The sequence below is a fragment of the Rhizoctonia solani genome, chromosome 3, assembly GCF_016906535.1.
Source record: "Rhizoctonia solani chromosome 3, complete sequence".
Classification (NCBI taxonomy): Eukaryota; Fungi; Basidiomycota; class Agaricomycetes; order Cantharellales; family Ceratobasidiaceae; genus Rhizoctonia; species Rhizoctonia solani.
In genome coordinates, this window is record NC_057372.1 from 3,502,763 (window position 1) to 3,524,311 (window position 21,549).

Genomic DNA, 21,549 nt, shown 5'->3' on the forward strand with positions numbered 1-21,549 from the left:
CATCCCATGCACACCCACCCTGAAATTCTGGTGCAATTCTGTTAAGGTCAAAAATAATCAATTTTGTTAATTTTATGAGTGCAGCCTGAAGGACCAGTTGCTGACTGGTTCCAGTTGACCTTGCCATTTTTCCTTAATGATTGGTACACACTCTGATCATAGTAATATAAGCATGTTGGCAACAAGTTGCAACTTTATACCCTCACTGTGGCCTGAGATAAATTACCATGCCTGCTTACCATGGACCCTGAGGACTGTTTGCCAACCAGTCCACTCAACCTTTTCTTTTTCCCTGCATATCTTGTACACAGCCTCCTCATAGTCATATAGTCACATTGGCAACAAGTCCCAACTTCATACCCTTACTGTGGCCTGAGGTATATTGTTATGCATGCTTGCTATGGACCCTGAGGACCAAGAGTTCATAATATCATGTCCATGCAGTGTCCATGCATTACCTTGTGTCCTCTGTCAGAACCCATAACATGTCTGGTTATTCATGCCTCCTCTGTGTGACCTTCCTCCCATTCCTCCTCCTCAGCTGCACTTCCCTGACCATCCCCCCTATCCTCATCTTCACTGACTGAGTTATATTCATGCTCATGCTAAGATGTGAGTATCAGCCTTGCAACATGACCTCTTCTGTCACACTTACCACCTTCTTTAGTTTGGTTGATACATGCTGTCAACAGGTCATCTTGATTTTTGCTTTCCTCCCCTTGGCATCTCACTTACCTTTCCTTTTGCTAGTAATGCATCCACCAAGTATTGCATGTCTCCATCTCTATGACTTGCTGTGATTTGATCCAGGAGTTCAGCCAAGCCTCTGCTTTCTTCTTTTGTCATTGACTCTGCACTGGCAATGACTCTCAGGATGGATTTGTCTAGTTCCCAATCACCACCTTGCTGGAGTCTTGCTGATGGAGTTCCAAATGTCATTAATATTCTGATTTAATGTTCAAATCCCATGAATCTTGCATAAAGGACTCACCATCAGCTTCATTATCACCTCCATCCTCACTTGCATCTTGGTGTGTGTGAACCCCCTCTGTCCTAGACGTCTGTAAGGACGTCAAGGAGGTGGGCGCTTGCGGCCAAGTGGAACTAAGTAAGAGAAACCGCGTAAGGCGGTGGGCAAGCTACCTACAACAACAACCAACTATACTATGGCAACCAAGCCTATAAGGGCAATGGTGAGCTAACTAAGTACAACCAAGAAGTTGCTTAAGGCAACGTGGAACTAGTAACTAAGTATTTGCTGGACCTAAGGTCCTTGTACAATGGGTAGATGCAACAAGAGGTAATCAACCTGGGTGTTACCATGGTCAGTTGGCCTCCTTATATATTACAAGGCAAGACTAATTACAAATGTGTTAATGCAAATACTGTATCAAATAAGAACCACAATCCACAGTTGGTCTTACTCATGCATACATGTTGCTGACATGTCATGATGACGTCATAGGTGGAGGTGGCTACATATGCTGATTAAGCGCAGATGGGGACGTGGCTTGGCGCTTAGCGTATGATATAAGCGCCAGAGTCACGTGATTGAAAATGTTGTCCAATTGTTTTTGTTTAAATCCGAGAAAATGGGAATAAATTCCCTGGTATCAAATGTGTCTACAACACTGCCCCCCCTTAAGGGCCTTGGCAGTGCCAAGGGCCTTTTCCTTCATTTCTTTTTTGAATTTTTTAAGGATTTTTTCAGCGTTCTTGAGGTTTTCCCTTGGCTCCCAGGTATTCTCCTCTGATCCATAGCCTTTCCATTTAACCCTAAAAAACCATTTTCCGTCCCTTTTTTCCATGTCTGTGATTCCCTCTACCTTGTATTCTTCCTCTCCGTCCACAGTGACAGGTGGAGGGCGGTTCTCAAAGTTGCGCTTCTTATCCCTTTTGACTTTTGATAGGAGCCCTACGTAGAAAACATTGTGGATCCTCATTGTTGACGGGAGTTCCAGGTGGTATGCTTGGTCAGAGATCTTTTTGATTACTTTGAAGGGGCCCAGGTGTTGTTTGGTCAGCTTAGGACTTAGGGTCTTCAGCTTTATGTTTTTTGCATCTAGCCAGGCCTCCTCCCCAATTTTGAATTCAAGGGGTTCTCCGGTTTCCCTGGCAATCATGCGTGTCTTTGATTGCCTGAGTGCAGCCTCAATCTCCTGCCATTGTGCTTCCATTTGTGATGCCAAGTCGTCTGCCTCAGGAACGTCCGTCAGAACGTTACTCGGGGTTAAGGAGGGTTCCCAACCATACAGTGCCTTGAATGGTGATTTGCCTGTGCTGCTGTGTATGGCATTGTTGTAGGCAAATTCCGCCATTGGAAGCCACTTAGTCCAGTCCCTTTGGTTCACCCCTGAGTAGGCCCTGAGGAAGTGCTCAATAGATGGGTTGACTTGTTCCGTTTGTCCATTGCTTTGGGGGTGGTAGGCCAAGGTTTGAAGGTGGCTTAGGATGCATCCTAATACATCCTAGATAACTTACATAAGCCACAAGTGCATGGGATTCCCCCCTTCCTCATCACACAGGTCACTGAACTTACATGAGACTTGAGTTAAATGGTTAAATGTACTGGGTCAGGAAGTTAATTTAACTACTTGTGTTTGAGCAGAATTTTCCATGGCGTACCAGGTACGCCAGTCCCCAGACCAGTATTGTCATGCTGCTACATGATCTTGGTTGAGGAGCAGCGTACCCAGTATGCTATGCCCTGGCATGGCCCTTTCATCTTTGTTGGACAGTCTGCCCTCCTGTGCGGCGTACCTGGTACACTATGCGCCAACACAGCTCTTTGCTTTTTGTTATAGTATGAAAAATCCCTTGAATTTTGTCAGAAAAATCAGGTTTCTGCTTTTTCCTGCAGTCCAAAGTGCATGGGACTTTGTCAGTATGGTCTTTCATCCCATGCGCACCCACCCTGAAATTTTGGTGCAATTTTGTTAAGGTCAAAAATAATCAGTTTTTGTTAATTTTATGAGTGCAGCCTGAAGGACCAGTTGCTGACTGGTTCTAGTTGACCTTGCCATTTCTCCTGAATAATAGGTACACACTCTGATCAAAGTAATATAAGCCTGTTGGAAACAAGTCCCAACTTCATACCCTTACTGTGGCCCAAGATTTACCACTATGCATGCTCACTATGGACCCTGAGGACCGTTTGCCGACCAGTCCACTTGAATCTCTCCTTTTTTCCTTATCTCTTGTACACGGCCTCATAATAGTAGTATAAGCCTGTTGGAAACAAGTCCCGACTTCATACCCTTACTGTGGCCTGAGATTTACCACTATGCGTGCTCACTATGGACCCTGAGGACTGTTCGCCGACCGGTCCACTTGAATCTCTCCTTTTTTCCTTATCTCTTGTACACGGCCTCATAATAGTAGTATAAGCCTGTTGGAAACAAGTCCCAACTTCATACCCTTACTGTGGCCCAAGATTTACCACTATGCATGCTCACTATGGACCCTGAGGACTGTTTGCTGACCAGTCCACTTGAATCTCTCCTTTTTTCCTTATCTCTTGTACACGGCCTCATAATAGTAGTATAAGCCTGTTGGCAACAAGTCCCAACTTCATACCCTTACTGTGGCCTGAGGTATATTGTTATGCATACTTGCTACGGACCCTGAGGACCAAGAGTTCATAATATCATGTCTATGCAGTGTCCATGCATTACATTGTGTCCTCTTTCAGAACCCATAACCCATAACATGTCTGGTTATTCATGCCTCCTCCATGTGACCTTCCTCCCTTTCCTCCTCCTCAACTGCACTTCCCTGACCATCCCCCCTATCCTCATCTTCACTGACTGAGTTATATTCATGCTCATGCTAAGATGTGAGTATCAGCCTTGCAACATGACCTCTTCCATCACACTTACCACCTTCTTTAGCTTGGTTGATACATGCTGTCAACAGGTCATCTTGATTTTTGCTTTCCTCCCCTTGGCATCTCACTTACCTTTCCTTTTGCTAGCAATGCATCCACCAAGTATTGCATGTCTCCATCTCTATGACTTGCTGTTATTTGATCCAGGAGTTCAGCCAAGCCTCTGCTTTCTTCTTTTGTCATTGACTCTGCACTGGCAATGACTCTCAGGATGGATTTGTCTAGTTCCCAATCACCACCTTGCTGGAGTTTTGCTGATGGAGTTCCAAATGTCATTAATATTCTGATTTACTGTTCAAATGCCACAAATCTTAGATAAAGCACTCACCATCAGCTTCATTATCACCTCCATCCTCACTTCCATCTTGGTGTGTGTGAACCCCCTCAATATCATGGTCCACCTCCACATCTTCTATTTGATCATATCCACCATGAGATCCAGTAACTTGACCCTGGTCACCACTATGATCTTCAAGGCTTGGCATTGTTGTGTGCCCATGATTGGATTGCTCATGGTAAGAGCTATCCTCCATGTCATCCACATCACTTTCCTGAAGATTTGCTTCAAAAGTATCCTGCCTAACAGCAATAACACCAGGGGTCTTGTTAGCCCTTAGTCTTTGTTGCTTCTGTGGTCAATTGGAATGATTGCTTTCTGCCCCACGCTTGGCTGGAGTTGACATTTCCAGGGCAGCTTGCACTGCATTCAACTACAAGCAATGTATGTCATTTTTCTTTTACCACCCAACATTCAATTGAGATGAGAAATTTTGGTTTGGTTGTTGCTTACCTGACTTGATACACCCAGTGTTCCACTCTCTTGGCAGTCTCCAAACTCCTTTGGCACTAGGAGCTCAAACTTTGTATGCAAACGTTTGACCTTGAACAGCCTCATTACTGTCCACCATGCCTTGCTACTGTTGAGCAGCTGTTGATATTTCTCTTGGCTTGCATCTTCAAGTTCAAGCATTTTGTGCTTCTGGAGATCTGTGTGAAGAGTCTCCCAACTGGACCACACCCTTTGCATCACCTAGTATCAAGATCATCCAATCATAATGCCCTTCTTTAAGTTTCCAAAACAGTGTATCACACCACAGACACTAACCTTGCATTCATATCCTCTGGCATTGGCCTCATCTCCATGTTTCTTCAAAAGAAACTGGGCTATCACTCCTGCTGGATGATCAGTGGTATTCTCTATTGTTTCTGAGGTTCCCTTGGTAAATAGAGTGAACTCATCCTTGGTTGTGATCATGTTGATCATCTGAAAGATCTGATTATGAGAAAAAACATTGGTGATGGATCATGTATATGGAGACTTACATGAGTTGTCACTGTTTGCATCAGCTTCAACTCCTCCTCTACAATCTTGGATCCAAGGCAAGATGGGAGAATCACCTGAAACCAAACTGTAGATTCACACTTGCACTCAGAGATCAAATTGGCCTACCATATCTGGAAAAGTCCATGGGTCATCCTTCCGTGGATTCAAGTGGGTAACAAAGTTTGTTGGGCGTGTGCGCACTCTTTTGAGTGCCCCTGAGCGCCCACCAGGTAGAGCATCCCATGCATGTGCTTGCCTTTTCTGACCACCTTTAGTCACCTTGAGCTTGGACATTTGGCAGGACCTTGGGGGGAGAGTCAAAGCATCCTTGGGAACATCACTCATCCCCTCAGTCAACAGGTCCACCTGTGCCAGCATCTCATGAACAAGGCCAGCAGCCACCTGTGAAGCTGATCAGTACTTTCTGGTATTTGCAAAAAATCTGGTACATACCATGTACAGACGGCCAGTTGTTAGTCTCATCCATGAGCCTGCTGAAAATGTTGCTGCAATATGCACACGAGCCAATGAATCCAAGATGGCATCCATAAGCTCATGGTTGCGAGTCAGATTGCATATTGCCCAATTGGTTCTGTCTTCCAATCCACCTAGTAGCATGCAACAATTTTGTAGGAATTTCTCTTCATTAATGGTGCCTGACTTGAGGAGCTTCCTTAGTTTCCAGACAGCCAAGAATAGCTCAAGGTCGCTGGAGTGCTTCATCAGTTGAGGGCTGTTTGACTCATGCATCATTGTCAAAAATTCTGCTGGATGATTCTGTTCCAATTCTATACCACATTCAATGAGCATGCACTTTAGTGGGAGTTTTTTTTCCACACTCACCTTTCTTGTACACCTTGGCATGCCACCACATATCTTCTGGGCCTCCTAGGCCAAGTTGAGATAACATGGCTAAGCAATGTTGGCCAGCAAAAACCAGTACAGTTAAGTCTTGAGGAAGCTCAGGGGTGGAGTTGATACCATGTTTTTGCAGCAAATCATACAGCACATGATCAGATGATCCATCATTCAAAATAACACTGATAGGATGAAGTGCTTGGTTCAGAATCTCAGGAGTACCTATGCGCTCAACAAGTGTGTCAACCCAGGATTGATCAAGTGCTTGTTGATCTGGATGGTTATGGGTCTGACTCAAGAAAACTGTGAATGTCCCAATAAGGGTTGCCTTTTGCACATTGGCAGCAGCTAGCTCTGTTGCATTTTTGTTGGATGTTGATGTCATAGGCATGATGTAGTTTGTAGCACAGATCTTGTTATTGTTATTGTTATTGTTGTTGCAGAGACACACAAGGGAGCAGATGTACGCAAATGTCAGTTGACCTAGGCACCTTCATAAAGATCCACCAGTCTCCTTGACAACGTCAAATCAGTTAATCTATGTACTAATCTCACCAAATAAGGCTAGATGACTTGACCACTTTACTCCGGTTAAACGCCACTCCGGTTCAATTTTCACCATCAACTTTACCTTTCCCAAAAGTGGCACCACTAGAATTGAGGCTATATAAGTTAGCTTGGATCATTCATCCTACCAATTGATCACTCATCTTACCAATTGACAACCAGCCAACCACTATCTTCTTTCTTCTTCTGTTGCATAATGTCCCCCTCCAGCACAAGCTCACATGGTTCTCAAACCAGCAATATGTAAGAACACTCCATGTCCCAGCCTTTTTACCTTTGTCTCATCTTCATTATTCCTATCTTTACATTTGTTCTCATTTCTTGTACATTTACACCTCATTATTCTTCTAGAACTTTTGGCTCCTTGAAATCCTATGAATCACCTAGCAGCATGGTATCCCATACACAAACTATTGGAGCACCAGACATGTAAGTTTACATTCTCCTATCTCATTTTCTAAAACTGAGATATCATTCTGTCAGCACATGGGGCACACTTCAAAGCCCTGACAACAGCACAGCTTCAGTGCTTGTGCCCAACATTCAGCAACAGCAACGTCCACAAAGTGTATCAGGTAATGAATATACCAATAACTCAATGCGGATTAGCATTGGTGGTTCTAATCCTACCTCTTGCTCTCCTTCAGTATCCATGGCTCAAGCCATGTCACCATTTCCACTGCAGATATTGCAGCAATCCAACCATACAAAGTATGTGTATCTGAAATTGACCACCAAGCTCATCAATACACTTGAAATGTTATACATAGATAGTGCTGTTGTTGTTGCTGTAAAACCTCTTTGACATCTAGTATTTGTGCTGATGATTCTTAGTGATAGGGAACTGCGGCGCTTGGTGCAGCCTACTCAGAATCAAACAGTGCCTCCTGCACATTCTGTCACCCCAGCAAAGCGGCCCCAACAGGAATCATTTGATCTCCCCCCTCCAGGGGATAATCAACTTCAAACAGCAGTGTCAGTTGAACCAATTACATTGCATTTGGTTCAATGGGCTTATAAATATTGTTTCTTATTCTTTAGATCCACCACTGGTGATAGTCATTCTGAGGCTATTCAGACCCCGTTACACACTCAGCCTCCAACTCCTAGCAGTAACCAATATGTGACACCCTCCAGGTCCTCTAAATGTGCTAGACCACCGCCTGGATCTCCTGTCTGGAATTAGTACGTGACTTTCATTACAAACTGACGTACATGGAACAACAAATACTTACAACCTAGAAGTATGCAGCAGCAAAAGGCAGCCCGCCGGTCAATATCAAATGACCCATCACCATTAAGGAGTGCTTTACAAGCCTCATCTTCAACTGACAGAAGCCATATATCTCAAAGAAGTAGTACCCCTTTATCTCAGCTATCATCAATCAATTTCCATGATAGTCCTTTTGGTGAGAGGGTGAGCACTACTGAAACACGTTGGGAGACTGGGAGAGCCAAAGTCCATAAGCAACCTAAGTTAGTGAAAATTTCACATTTATCACATGGATGGACTTCCAAATCATTTTTATTGCAGTATTCTTTGTAACAAGGATATTCATCTGCTCCAACTTCAAAACTTACTTTCTGGTGTTCCTGATCTTTCAGAAAGTTCTGGAGGTGTCACAGTAGATGGGTTGCTTTTAGACCCTGATTACACCTTATATCTCCAGGTCTATGCTACATGTTTGATGCATGCTATCTATCGACCTTTTGACACCTCCCAAACAATCATGATCCTTGAACCTACACCAGTTGATTGGTCGTACTGGGGAACAATCACAACATCAGGTCAACCCCCTCCAACCCATTTGATTGGACTCTGCTCCATATTACTCCAACCTGATGATATTGAAGAAACAGTACTCTTGGTCTGGGGAACATGTGAACTAGTGGATGATCTGACCCTGGACATTGAACTAACATACTATGACAATTGTGCAAGGATCCCATCAAGTACTTTTGTGGAGGAAGTAAACAACTGGGTGTGGACTGTTGTGGAAAATAACCTGCCATGTGGTTACAACATGGGCCAAAGGGTTCTCTGGGGTGCAAAGTGGTCTGAGGACTATCATACATTCTCTGAGATAGAGCTTGATATGGTATTTTGCCAGATTATCTCTGCAGTGGTGTATGACATGCCATTTCATCCTCAGATTTTAGCAGATGGTCCGCCACTGATGCCAAGATGGCCATATGAGATGACACAAGCACAGATTCAAACCCTGCTTGGTCAACAAGTGGATGGCAGTCTTAGCTACAAGGCCCTTGTCAGTGAGAATGACTTTGTACCAGAGCGCATTTATCTTCACAGGTGAGCAGCTTCCATTTACTTAGCCTAAAGAAACTGGTAGTGAATTTTAACACATAATAAAAATCAACAGCTACCCGTTTGAAGCTGAGATTTTGCCAATGCATGACACGCTGGAAGGGTATGGGTTTGAGGAGCAAGAGGAAGTAGAGGAAGTTCCAAGCGTACCAATGGAGGACATATTCACACGGCATGACTCCCTCAATTCATCCAAGAAAACTAATTTTACTAATTTTACTCTTCTTAGAACTGAAGCCTGGATTGAACAAAAAGCTGCTTTAGAAGCAACAGGACAGCAGCACTACTACTTAATGTTCTCCGACAAGTTGTATGTGAATTCTGCTTCAACTCAAGGGTACCCACTAACAAGAACATAATTTCAAAATACACAGAAGGTATCAAACTGCCACACCATCAATTGCTTCTGAGTTCTCAGTCCATGTAGTAGAGCCAGGGTATGTTTGTGCACCATGCAGCATTCTGGCTTAATTCTCACAGATAGTAATTCCAGTCCAAACAGAAGTGTTGTTATGCAAAGGTTTTTGGAGTGTTTGTATCAAGTGTGCTATTCAATGCTGATACACATATCTGCTAGGGATTTGATTGCCAAGACTCATGATTGCATGCTAGCTCATTGCAAGTACAGGCACACTGCACGCCTTGTGTATTGGAAGCAACTACAAGAGTCCACCCCAGATATGGATTGTATCTCATTTGTGACCACAAACCTCTGGTTAAGCTCCTTGATGGCTGCACCAGATTGTTGTATTTTCTATCTGGATCCAAACCTGGTCACCACAATCCTTGAGCTCTACTGGAACAACCCATCTGAACTTGATGGAAACATCCCTGAACTTTTTGGTAGGCAAGATCTTTGGGATTGGATGGGACCACTTGCCCGTATTTTGGCCATTCTCAAGTTGGATGATTTGTGTGAACCTTCTCCAGGCAAACTCAGTTGGACACTTCTTGAGCTGGAAGTAGAGAAAGGGCGTGTTACAACAGTGGATGTGGTTTTGGCCCCATGCACCAACTTTAACAAGCCACAGTTCACTCAACTGCTTTTACATCTGATAGAGGCATTGAACAAGATCCTTCCTGCACGGCCACTGATAACTAGGACCTCAAAAGTCAAACAACGGACTCACAGTCTCATTTTGCCTCCTCCATTCAACAAAGAATCTATTCTCTTGGTGATGATTGCCTATTTGTGTGGCAAGATGCTCAATCAAGAAGTAGCTACTGTGGATGTACAAACCATGAGGCAAGGCCTATGTTTCTACTTTGACTTGGCGCTTCGAAACCCAGAGGTGGATTATAGCTTTCCCTGGCCTGGTCTCACTGATGAAGTTGGAATGCTTTTGACTGAGTATAACCAGACTGATGTTGCACGCAAACGGTTCCACTTGGCTCACAACCAAGAGCCATCTCCAATTGAAATGTTTTCTCGCAGGCGCTCTTATGCTGCTACCGTAGCCACTCCAGGGCCATCTGAACCTTTCTTTCTTGAACTTGCTCAATCTCATTCTTCCCATGCTGAAGGAATTCTCATGCACACGTCAGGTCGTTCCATTGATGCATTGGACAAAGCCATCCTGTTGGGGCAGTACCCATCCTTCAATCCTTTGTTCAGCACCACTCTTGATGGACCCAATACCATCTCTCCAGAAGAGTTAACAGAACTTGTCTATTCCCTTGGAGGACCTGAAGACCCTTCCACTCATAATCTCCTAATGACTGGAGAACATGAAGACCAGAGCTTAGTTCTTGGTTGGGAGAAGAATGCCATATACCCTCAGCCTGAGTGGCTTCTTACAGGATATGACCTTGACTCCTTGACCCTCACTTGCTCCAAAGTACCAGAAATCCTGGAAGCTGGGAGCTACCACCCTTACCCCAACCAAGATTTATCCTTGATTTACAACAATGAATTGACAGTGAAGATTCAAGGCAAGCCAGTCAAGATGCATACATGTAAGTACATTTTAAGATTGATGGCTCACCAGCTCCAACATAAACATGTTCTTATAGGCCCCAACTTTTGCATCATGACGTTTGGTGCCAACAATCAGTTCAGGTTATTAGTATTTTTCCCAAACTGCACCAAAAGGGTTGGGACACATTGGCGCAACTTACCAAGGATCAGTGAAATGGAGGACTGGTATCACACATTCTTGACAGCACTCCGTTTCCTAAGAAGTCAAGTCCCATATCATCTGCAGCATGTTGTGGAGAAGACCATTGAGGCCCTTCCATCTACTTATAACATGGCCTCCAATCAGGTTAATCAGGGTGGAGGAACACAATCCTTTCTTGGGCACCGTTTGGAACCTGTTATTTTAAACTTGGTTTTCCCTATGGTTCGTCAAATTATTGACAATACACTTCAGCTTGCCAAATATTGCAATTACTTCTTCCATATCTGTGGTATCAACCTGAAGCTGGCAACCATGAACATACATGGGCGTGATGATGATGATCCCCTCAAATATGCCCTGCGAAGTTATGGCTTTATTGATTGGTTTGCTCAAAATCCGCACGACATTGTGGCCAATATTGGCTGGACTACCAATGTGCATCGACCATCTATGCCGGAAGAGTTGAAAAGAAGCACCATGCTATTCCGTTATGCGGCTATGCAAGAGCTTCTGCGTCCAGCCTACAAGACACCGCACTTTGATAGGTACTGCACTTCATTTTCTGTGGGCGGTGGACGTGCGCTGCCTTATGCTGCTATCAAGCAAGATTCAGGTGTCTCCAAGGTTCAATTCTATCCCAAAGATATGGTTTTGACGTACCGTCATTGCAACAAATCTGTTGGGGCTAACTTTACAGTTTCTGAGGCACTGGGTGTAGGAAACCAGACCAAATTTTCCTCTGCAATGAAGGCCTTTCAAGATGTTATGCTGGAAGCCAACACTTACGGGCTGCGTTTTGAAGTGCGCCTATCTGCATGGGGAGCCAACCAGTTCATGAAGAGGGATCCTTGGGACATTTTGGATCAAATGCTAGCAGCGGAAGCTATTGCAAGTCATCATTCATGTGTTGATTCATCACTTTACTATAAACTGACTGGGTGATGATAGATTTGCTATCCAACTGAGAGTCTTGCACGTTTCAAGGCTATGCTAAGCAAAGGCTGGTCTTCAATTATCCAACGGCAGCGTCAGCTATCCACAGTTTCCCGGCGCTCACCTGAGGTGGTGTTGCTCACTTCAGTTCTTGCTTATTGGCTGAGAAGTCTAGTCAAGCGCCCTGATGAGCAGAGTGCTACAAAACAAATGGTGGACAATTTACAGCTTACTGAAACAGCCAAAAACCAAGGATTTCCTTTCTTACGCTCTGAGGCTCTGGACCCCAATGGGCTACAAGTGTCCTATGTTGTCAACCCAAACACCTTTAGGATCATTGAGCTATCCAAGCTCATTGTACCAATTAAACCCAGGAAAGGCACAACATCAGTCCCCCGCATTACCTCTGGGCCTGCATTACTTCAATCACCACCTCCATCTCCAAGAAATGGCAAAGGTCCAAATTCCATATGGCCTATTGAGTCAGATTGGTTTGTTAAGAACCTTATCAACAATGCTCTACCTCATGTTCTCTGGAGTTTATTTCCTCAAGATTGCTTGATTGATCATGGGAGAGCAAGCAAACTCCGGAAATGCGCGTTCAAGAAGCAACACTGGACCCAGATTGTTGATGTGATGACAACTACAAAGTCTGTTCCCTTGAAGTTCAGCGACTCTCTTGATTGGCTGTTTCCGCAAAATTGGGAATCCACTGCAACGGGAGGTCAATGGGGAACGTACAACAAAGACTTCTTGCAAAGAATCAGGGACCACGTTCAGACAAAGCCTGTCAAGATACGGTCAGCTTACTCTACGGGGCTGAGAAGAAGAATTTGCATTTTAATTATGCAGGATTGGGATTACCTTCCTCATATGCAGTCTCATAAAGTATTGGCCTTTGAAGTTGGGCCAGGAGGCCATCGCATGTATTGCATTTGTCCTTTGTAATTTTCCGCCTTTTGATATATTTATTGTTTTGCTTCCTGTTTACTCTTCTGTTGAATGTCATGTTTATGTTGTTTAATGACACTGAAACCTTTCTCTTCAAGGCTATTGTTATTAGATATTGCACTCATTGAAAGTCCAAACCCAGTTTCAAGTGCACTTAAAATACATCACCCTTACACCATCATGGAAGCTAAGAGGAATTTACATGTTTTTCCACGCCACCTCTTTACAGCATACTTTGAAGCTGGTAACCAATCAGTGATAAAAGCTTGAACTATATTAATATCAGTGCTGTGGGGAAGAGCAAAAAGCTGTTGTGTAAAACATTCAGCAAAGGTAAATAATGTGTTAATCAATCCATTCCTGCAGTATTATGCATACAAATGCAGGTATTTCATTCATGTTGGGTCTGTATTATAGAATTCTTAAATGAGTTTTCAATTATTGATTGATAACTTAGTGGAGCATTAAAGATCTTGTACTGAGCAAAAATTATACTTGGTGGCACCAAGCTCTATGTTTTGAATAATTTGGAAAACTTGCCAATCAGCCCATTTCATATTCAAAACTTAAACTAAACCGCAACATCCCTTGCCTTGCCAGCAAAACAAGTTCAGATTATAATCATGTCAATAATGGTCATTCCTACAATCTCAAAAGACCAAGTTAATGGTTTTCACCTAGAAATCAGCAGAATCTTGCAGCTAAGCTGTACCATATCTCTTTTTTGTGGTGCTGGTGTGTCAACATCAGCAGGCATACCTGTGAGCTTCTTTCCAGGAAAAAATGGACCATATGTCCACAGCACTTCTGCATTTGCTCAATGCTTCATCTTGTAGGATTTCAGATCTCCAGATGGTCTTTATGCACAGGTTTATTTGTTTGATGGTATCAAGATAAAGGGAGATCAGTTGTTTGATGTTTCAAGCCTGCAGGATAGCAAGAAACTGACAATAATCAACCAAGAAATGACAAAAATTTGTTTGAAAAGTTGCAAGGCTATTATACCAAAATTCCAGCAATGGGTTGCCTCTCTCAATAGGCAGGGTCTTCTGCGCCGTTGCTACACACAAAACTTTGACGGCCTTCAGTTACGGGATGATTGTGGCATGGCTGGGAAGGTGTATGAGATACACGGATCAAACCAACGCCTAAGGTGCCCGACCTGTTCTCAAGCTTGCACACGCCCAATACAGGACTTGGACCATGAGCTGGCTGCATTGGGGTTGGTAAAGTGTGGTAATTGCATAGAAATAGGTAGGAGTAGGATACATGAGAGAGTTTTGGTTTCTAACCTTACAGAACTTTCAGCAAGGAATGCGGCCGCGCTCAATAAACGACCTTGACCTGTAGGATATTTAGTGCCTGATGTCTTGTTCAATCAGCAGACGGAAGATATCAGTTGGGAGAATAAAGGATGGGATTTGGGCTTTGACACCAAGGTTGATCTTTTTATCATAGCTGGAACCGCATTGAAAACACCAGGCATGTCACAACTAAGCTCGGACCTATGATACAAGTGGGCTTAAAGTCCGTGGCCCTATCACCAATGGACTATGAGACAAAGAGGGGCGACAAAGGCCCAAGGGGTATGGTATGGGTAGAGGGCAACTAGGCCTGGGTTAAGGGTTTGTAGTAAGGTGCACTTATGGCCAACTAGGGGCCTGGGCAATGGATAAGGGTAAGCTTAGGATGAATTGACAAAGAGGTCAAGTCTTGCTTTTTAGCGGCAACTTGACCTGGCTTATATACATGAGGAGAGCCACATCAAAAACAACAGTACTAAATAGTGAGTCATTTACAATTTCACATTGTATATCAAATATGTCATGTGATCTTGATGAGTCATAAATATATACCAAAAAAGGAAACTGTCTCGGAAAAAAGGTAGAAAATAGTAGAAAATTATGTCATGCCAATGAAGGTCATGACAGGGCACCTTTAAGCTGGTCAAGGCCATGGCCCAAAACACTCAAAAATATGGCGGAATAGTAGTTATAGTATGAAAAAGCACCTGAATTTTGGAGAAGAACCAAGATACTGCTTTTTCCTGTGATCCAAATTGCATAGAACTTTGTCAGTGCAGTCTACTACACCCTGTACACCTACTGTCAAGTTTTGGTGCAATTCTGTTGAGGTGAAAAATAATTGATTTTTGAGAGATTCATGATGGCAGCATTGAGGACTGGTCAGCAAACTACTGGTCAGTTGAAACCCCCATCTTTTTCCTTCATAATGTGTGTACCACTTCTCCATGCAATATAGAAACCCCATTGCCATCAAGCTCCATATGCACAGCTTCAGTATTGCCTGAGATAGAAACAATGAGTCTGTTCACTGTGGACCCTGAGGACTGGTTGGCAACCAGTCACCTTGACTTTCTCACTTTTTCTTCTTACTGTGTGTGCTGCCTGTGCATGTCATATAGATCCCACTGACATCAAGTCCTGTACTCATAGCTTTGGTATTGCCTGAGATATAGCAATGGGTCTGCTCACTGTGGACCCTGAGGACCGGTTGGCAACCGGTCACCTTGACTTTCTTACTTTTTCTTCTTACTGTGTGTGCTGCCTGTGCATGTCATATAGATCCCACTGACATCAAGTCCTGTATTCATATCTTCAGTATTGCCTGAGATATAGCAATGGGTCTGCTCACTGTGGACCCTGAGGACCGGTCAGCGACCGGTCACCTTGACTTTCTTACTTTTTCTTCATACTGTGTGTGCTGCCTGTACATGTTATATAGACCCCAATGGCTTCAAGCCCTGTACTCATATCCTCAGTATTGCCTGAGATATAGCAATGGGTCTGCTCACTGTGGACCCTGAGGACCGGTCGGCGACCGGTCACCTTGACTTTCTTACTTTTTCTTCATACTGTGTGTGCTGCCTGTGCATGTCATATAGATCCCAATGGCTTCAAGCCCTGTATTCATATCTTCAGTATTGCCTGAGATATAGCAATGGGTCTGCTCACTGTGGACCCTGAGGACCGGTCGGCGACCGGTCACCTTGACTTTCTCACTTTTTCTTCTTACTGTGTGTGCTGCCTGTGCATGTCATATAGATCCCACTGACATCAAGTCCTGTACTCATAGCTTTGGTATTGCCTGAGATATAGCAATGGGTCTGCTCACTGTGGACCCTGAGGACCGGTCGGCGACCGGTCACCTTGACTTTCTTACTTTTTCTTCATACTGTGTGTGCTGCCTGTACATGTTATATAGAACCCCAATGGCTTCAAGCCCTGTACTCATATCCTCAGTATTGCCTGAGATATAGCAATGGGTCTGCTCACTGTGGACCCTGAGGACCGGTCGGCGACCGGTCACCTTGACTTTCTTACTTTTTCTTCTTACTGTGTGTGCTGCCTGTGCATGTCATATAGATCCCAATGGCTTCAAGCCCTGTACTCATATCCTCAGTATTGCCTGAGATATAGCAATGGGTCTGCTCACTGTGGACCCTGAGGACCGGTCGGCAACCGGTCACCTTGACTTTCTTAATTTTTCTTCATACTGTGTGTGCTGCCTGTGCATGTCATATAGATCCCAATGGCTTCAAGCCCTGTATTCATATCTTCAGTATTGCCTGAGATATAGCAATGGGTCTGCTCACTGTGGACCCTGAGGACCGGTCGGCAACCGGTCACCTTGACTTTCTCACTTTTTCTTCATACTGTGTGTGCTGCCTGTACATGTTATATAGACCCCAATGGCTTCAAGCCCTGTACTCATATCCTCAGTATTGCCTGAGATATAGCAATGGGTCTGCTCACTGTGGACCCTGAGGACCGGTCGGCGACCGGTCACCTTGACTTTCTTACTTTTTCTTCATACTGTGTGTGCTGCCTGTGCATGTCATATAGATCCCACTGACATCAAGTCCTGTACTCATAGCTTTGGTATTGCCTGAGATATAGCAATGTGCTTGCTCACTGTGGGCCCTGAGGACCAGTCACCCACCTGTCAACTACTACTTCACTTCCATTTTTATTCTTTAAATCTTGTATACTGCTTGCTCATGCTATTCATATTACACTGATCTCAAGTCCTGTAATGATGACTACATTACAGCCTTTGTTACAGGAATGTACTTTAAACTATTATTGTTCAATGCACCAGTAATACATGACATATGGAAACAATAGTGGAGTGGTACAACTTGGAGCACACCTGACTTGGAGCACACCTGCATTACCTGCATTATGTGAGTTATAGACCAGAAATCTACAAGTGAGAAAAATTAGAAATGCAACCCTGTAAGCATAAATGTGTAACCATCACCAAAACCATCACCAAACTCATAATTCATGTTCTAAGAAAACATCAAAAGCAGACCTTGGTTTTGTAATTGTGCCCTCAGATATCAACAATGTCACAATACCTGTTGAAGTATATCTTAGATGTATATACTTGTATGTATGTTGCTTATTTACATGGTAGGCTCTGGATGCAGCTGTCATAGTACTGAATACAGTGTAACCAATGCTGATGATTCATTGAGCATATATGTATGTTATACACATTATTGAATGAGATGTAAGTGCAGGAGTAAACTATGCAATACAAATAGAGACAAGACCAAGTATAATATGAGATACAGTATATATATGCATTACTCATACAAGACTGGTTATTTACTTTGAAAATACCATCTAAATTGAGTGCTGGGAGGACTGAATATTTTGCCTGGATAAACAATAATTAACAGTACATGTGTATGGAAGTGCAATAGGAAGTGATGATATACTGATACAGCATTTGTTCAGGAAAATATCAACCAACCAACCCCTCCTCAATCAAATGTTTACTCTAATTCCTCTTCTCCTTGGGGGCCATAATCCTCAACTTCCCCAACTCCCTCAACATCTGAGTTGCCCAATGGGCTTGATGCTTCATCCTGTGCGTCCCTTTCCTCATCCTCATCAGGTGATTCAAAGTTGTGCTCTTGCTGGAATGTCCATATAAGCTATCAATCTAAAATGAATTCATCTGAAAACACACCTGCTTTCTCTGCTTCAGCAGTACACGCTTTTATAGTTGTTGTTGTTATTATTACTCTTGTTAGTCCAGCAATACCTAGTTCTACTCATCATACTTACCTTCCCTTTTGCCACCAATGCATTGACAAGGTGCGCCATATCCCCATCCCTACGACTAGCCATGATTTGACCCAGCAGCTCAGTCATTGCTCTGCTTTCTTCCCTTGTCATCACCTCTGCAGTTGATGTAATTTGGGCAAGGGCTTGACCCAGTCGTCTATCCCCACCCCTTCGCAGCTCAACTGATGCTAATCAAGAAACACATCCAGTCAGCCACAAATAATGTTTATTAATCAATTGATCAAAAGCAGATCTGCTCACCAATGTTGTTGTTGTTATCATCATCATCATCATCATTGTCATCATTGTCCTTGTCATCAAGGTGATCACCTTCATTCACATCCTCCCTACCATCCTTGCCCTTGCCCTTGCCCTTGCCCTTGCCCTTTTTCCCACCCTGAGCCCCAACCCCCCCATCTGTTTGCTCACTGCCCTCCTCATCCTCATTGTTGGTGCTTCCTGTTCTACAATCATGAGGGCTATCTATGTCCATAGCTTCATGATTGTTGGCTGTAGCACTCTCCTGGGTCTCTTCTGTAGTAGTAGCTGGCCCATCTGTACTTGGACTCCTATTAGTTGAGAGCCGTTGCCGCTTCAAAGGGTGGTTGTCAAAGCTTGCATCCACTGGATGCTTGGGCCTTTGACTTGACCTTGACTGCTTGGCATTGGTATATCAGCATCATGTTTCAGCAGTTCTACAATCAGTCATTGCTGATTGCAACAATAACAATATAAAATCTTCAATTTCTCACCTGGGCTACATCATCAACTGTGCTTTGTTCACAATTCCCTCCAAACACCTTTGGTACCAGCAAGTCAAACTTTGTTCTGAGATGTTTAACCTTGAATAGTCTCATGGCAGTCCACCAAGCCTGACTTTTGTCAATCAATTTTTGGTACTTGTCTTGTGCTGCGTCTTCAATTGCAAGGACTTTATGATCTTGGAGGTCCTTGTACAGAATAGCCCTGTTCAACCAAACTCTCTGTATAATCTAGTCATACAGTGTCTCTAAGTCAATCTCATACAAGCTCATGTTTACAAATCTACCACTAACCTTGTACTCATAACCTTGGGCATTGGCCTCATTCCCATGCTTCTCCATGAGGAAATGTGCTATCACTCCTGCTGGGTGATCAACCGGACTCTCCATGGTTTCTGAACTTTTTGTATGCTGACTGAACTCCTCTTCTGTTGTGATCATGTTGACAATCTACATTTTTTAAGTTAGCAATCCAATTAATGAGCTCAGGTTGAACCCTCACATGAGTAATTACTACCTGTGTCAGCCTTAGCTCTTCCTCAATTATCTTTGATCCAAGACAGGATGGTAAAAGCACCTGAATCATTGGCTTAATCAGAGCCAAGTACAAATGCAATTGACTCACCATATCCGGGAATGTCCATGGGTCTTCCTTCCGGGGGTTCAGGTGGCTGACAAAGCTGGTTGGACGGGTACTTGCTCTTTGTAGAGCCTGTTTGTGTCCACCTGGTAATGCATCCCATGCATGGGCCAACTTCCTCTTACCAGCCTTGGTTGCTTGGATTTTGGATAGTTGGCAAGACCGAGGTGGAAGGCTTATAGCATCCTTGGGAACATCGCTCATCCCCTTGGTTAGCAGGTCCACTTGGGCCAACATCTCTTGAACAAGGCCTGAAGCTACCTAAAAACTCTTGTGAGTCTTGTCCTTTATACACTCCAATACTCCTCTCCTACATACCATGTACAGGCGACCAGTTGTCAATCTCATCCATGACCCTGCTGAGAATGCACCTGCAATATGTACACAAGACAAGGAATCTGAAATTGCATCCATAAGCTCATCATTTCGAGTGAGATTGCAGATAGCCCTATTTGTTCTATCATCCAGTCCCCCAAGAAGCATGCGACGGTTCTGTAAAAAGGTTTGTTCATTGATGGTACCGCTCTTCAGAAGCTTCTTCAGCTTCCGGACTGCACAGAATAGCTCAAGGTCACTGCAGCGTTTCATCAACTGAGGACTGTTTGATTCATGCATCATAGTCAGAAATTCGGCTGGGTGGTCCCTTTCTAATTCTTTACTGCAAATTAACCTATATCTGCCTTAAAAAGTTTTGTTGTTCACTCACCCTGCTTGTAAACATGAGCATGCCACCACATGTTCTCCTGTCCTCCAAGGTCAAGCTGAGAGAGCATTGCAAGGCAATGTTGGCCGGCAAAGACTAGTACACTCAGTTCTTGGGGAAGCTTGGGAGTGGAGTTGACACCCTGCTCCTCCAAAAGAGCTTCTAATGTCTGATTGTATGCATCGTTTTCTAGAATCACACTGATGGGGTGTAGTGCTTGATTGAGAATTTCAGGAGTACCTATACGCTCAACAAGTGTATCAACCCAGGACTGATCAAGTGCTCGTTGGTCAGGATGGTTCTGAGTCTGCTCCAATAAGACTGTGAATGTTCCAATCATAGTGGCCTTTCGTAAGTTGGCAGCAGCTAGCTCCAATGCATTCTTGTTGGATGTAGATGGTGCAGGCATGGTTGAGCTTTGGACTCGAATCAGAAACAAGCTTAATGGAGGGTAAGTTGATTGGGCTCAGCATCAGCTTGTCTTGATGCCTTCATAAAGATCCTTTGGTTTCCTTGACAATAGAGTGCTAATTAGAAAACGTACTAATCTCACCCAAAAAGGCTAAGTTGTCTCATATAACCTCTTATGCTCTGGTTCAATGTCACTCCAAATTGGTTATTGAGGAGCAAATGAGAATAATAAAGGCCTAGTATAGGCATTAATCACTCAATCAATCTATTTAAGTCCCTTCCAAAACCTGTCTCATCAACTAACCCCTTGGCTGCTACATTCAACCGCTTTTCAATTAACAGAATGACCCCTTCCAACCCAAACCCAAGCCCCCATGGCTCAGAAGCCAGCAACATGTAAGAAACTGAGCTCAACTATGATTGTATATATTGCTCTTACATTAAGATTCCATCTAGCACCTTTGGCTCCTTGAAGTCGTATGAATCACAGGGCAGTGCAACATCCAGAAGGCAGGTACTTGAGGTGGCAGACATGTAAGTGGCTACTCTTCCTTATAGGCTGTCAAACTGAGGCTATCCTCTTAGTACCTGGGGCACGCTCCAAAGCCCTAATACAGCCTTGCACAGTCCATTAAACCAACATAATGTCAATAGCTCTAATAACCCGCCATCCCGTTGTTCATCCCATGGCAGGGATTGTTTTCAGAGCTTTGTTAGCCCCAGCTCTGGCTCTGGTCCAGATTGCTTTTCTACTTTGAACCTGGCGTCTAGAGTTGACAGGTCACAACCATCACGGTCATTGTCAACATCACCACAAGTATTGGTGCAAAATTTCTCTCTCAACCTGTATGTGTATCTCAAACCAACCACTGTGGGGATTGATGCACTTACAATATTCTTCATGCAATGCATAACTGCAATCTTCCTGTGGGGTATACTATGCATACCAATGATTGAATCTTCTTAG

The 21,549-nt window shown here is 43.8% G+C and overlaps 5 protein-coding genes across 5 annotated transcripts; 1 reads left to right on the forward strand and 4 right to left on the reverse strand.

Annotated features, from left to right (window-relative positions):
• Positions 1-497: 497 nt before the first annotated feature.
• RhiXN_03514 (uncharacterized protein) lies at positions 498-939 on the reverse strand (the record flags this gene model as incomplete). Its single annotated transcript, XM_043323331.1, has 3 exons — positions 498-605; positions 656-682; positions 736-939. The coding sequence occupies 3 exons, from the start codon at positions 937-939 to the stop codon at positions 498-500; spliced, it is 339 nt and encodes a 112-aa protein (XP_043178827.1).
• Positions 940-1,613: 674 nt separating this feature from the next.
• RhiXN_03515 (Retrotransposable element Tf2 protein) lies at positions 1,614-2,658 on the reverse strand (the record flags this gene model as incomplete). The annotated part of the gene is made up of 3 exons (XM_043323332.1): positions 1,614-2,468; positions 2,540-2,545; positions 2,626-2,658. The coding sequence occupies 3 exons, from the start codon at positions 2,656-2,658 to the stop codon at positions 1,614-1,616; spliced, it is 894 nt and encodes a 297-aa protein (XP_043178828.1).
• Positions 2,659-3,720: 1,062 nt separating this feature from the next.
• Positions 3,721-6,459, reverse strand: RhiXN_03516 (uncharacterized protein; the record flags this gene model as incomplete). The annotated part of the gene is made up of 10 exons (XM_043323333.1): positions 3,721-3,828; positions 3,879-3,905; positions 3,959-4,140; positions 4,215-4,515; positions 4,677-4,916; positions 4,992-5,150; positions 5,210-5,284; positions 5,337-5,612; positions 5,664-5,998; positions 6,054-6,459. 10 exons carry the CDS (start codon positions 6,457-6,459, stop codon positions 3,721-3,723), a joined length of 2,109 nt encoding a protein of 702 aa, XP_043178829.1.
• A 567-nt stretch (positions 6,460-7,026) lies between these two features.
• RhiXN_03517 (uncharacterized protein) lies at positions 7,027-12,962 on the forward strand (the record flags this gene model as incomplete). The annotated part of the gene is made up of 12 exons (XM_043323334.1): positions 7,027-7,064; positions 7,119-7,346; positions 7,476-7,610; positions 7,677-7,820; positions 8,037-8,111; positions 8,170-8,946; positions 9,017-9,271; positions 9,336-9,398; positions 9,455-9,481; positions 9,539-10,917; positions 10,975-11,987; positions 12,030-12,962. 12 exons carry the CDS (start codon positions 7,027-7,029, stop codon positions 12,960-12,962), a joined length of 5,067 nt encoding a protein of 1,688 aa, XP_043178830.1.
• Positions 12,963-17,772: 4,810 nt separating this feature from the next.
• Positions 17,773-20,580, reverse strand: RhiXN_03518 (uncharacterized protein; the record flags this gene model as incomplete). The annotated part of the gene is made up of 10 exons (XM_043323335.1): positions 17,773-17,916; positions 17,970-17,996; positions 18,068-18,255; positions 18,329-18,725; positions 18,820-19,059; positions 19,123-19,278; positions 19,331-19,405; positions 19,454-19,729; positions 19,787-20,121; positions 20,175-20,580. 10 exons carry the CDS (start codon positions 20,578-20,580, stop codon positions 17,773-17,775), a joined length of 2,244 nt encoding a protein of 747 aa, XP_043178831.1.
• Positions 20,581-21,549: the final 969 nt, after the last annotated feature.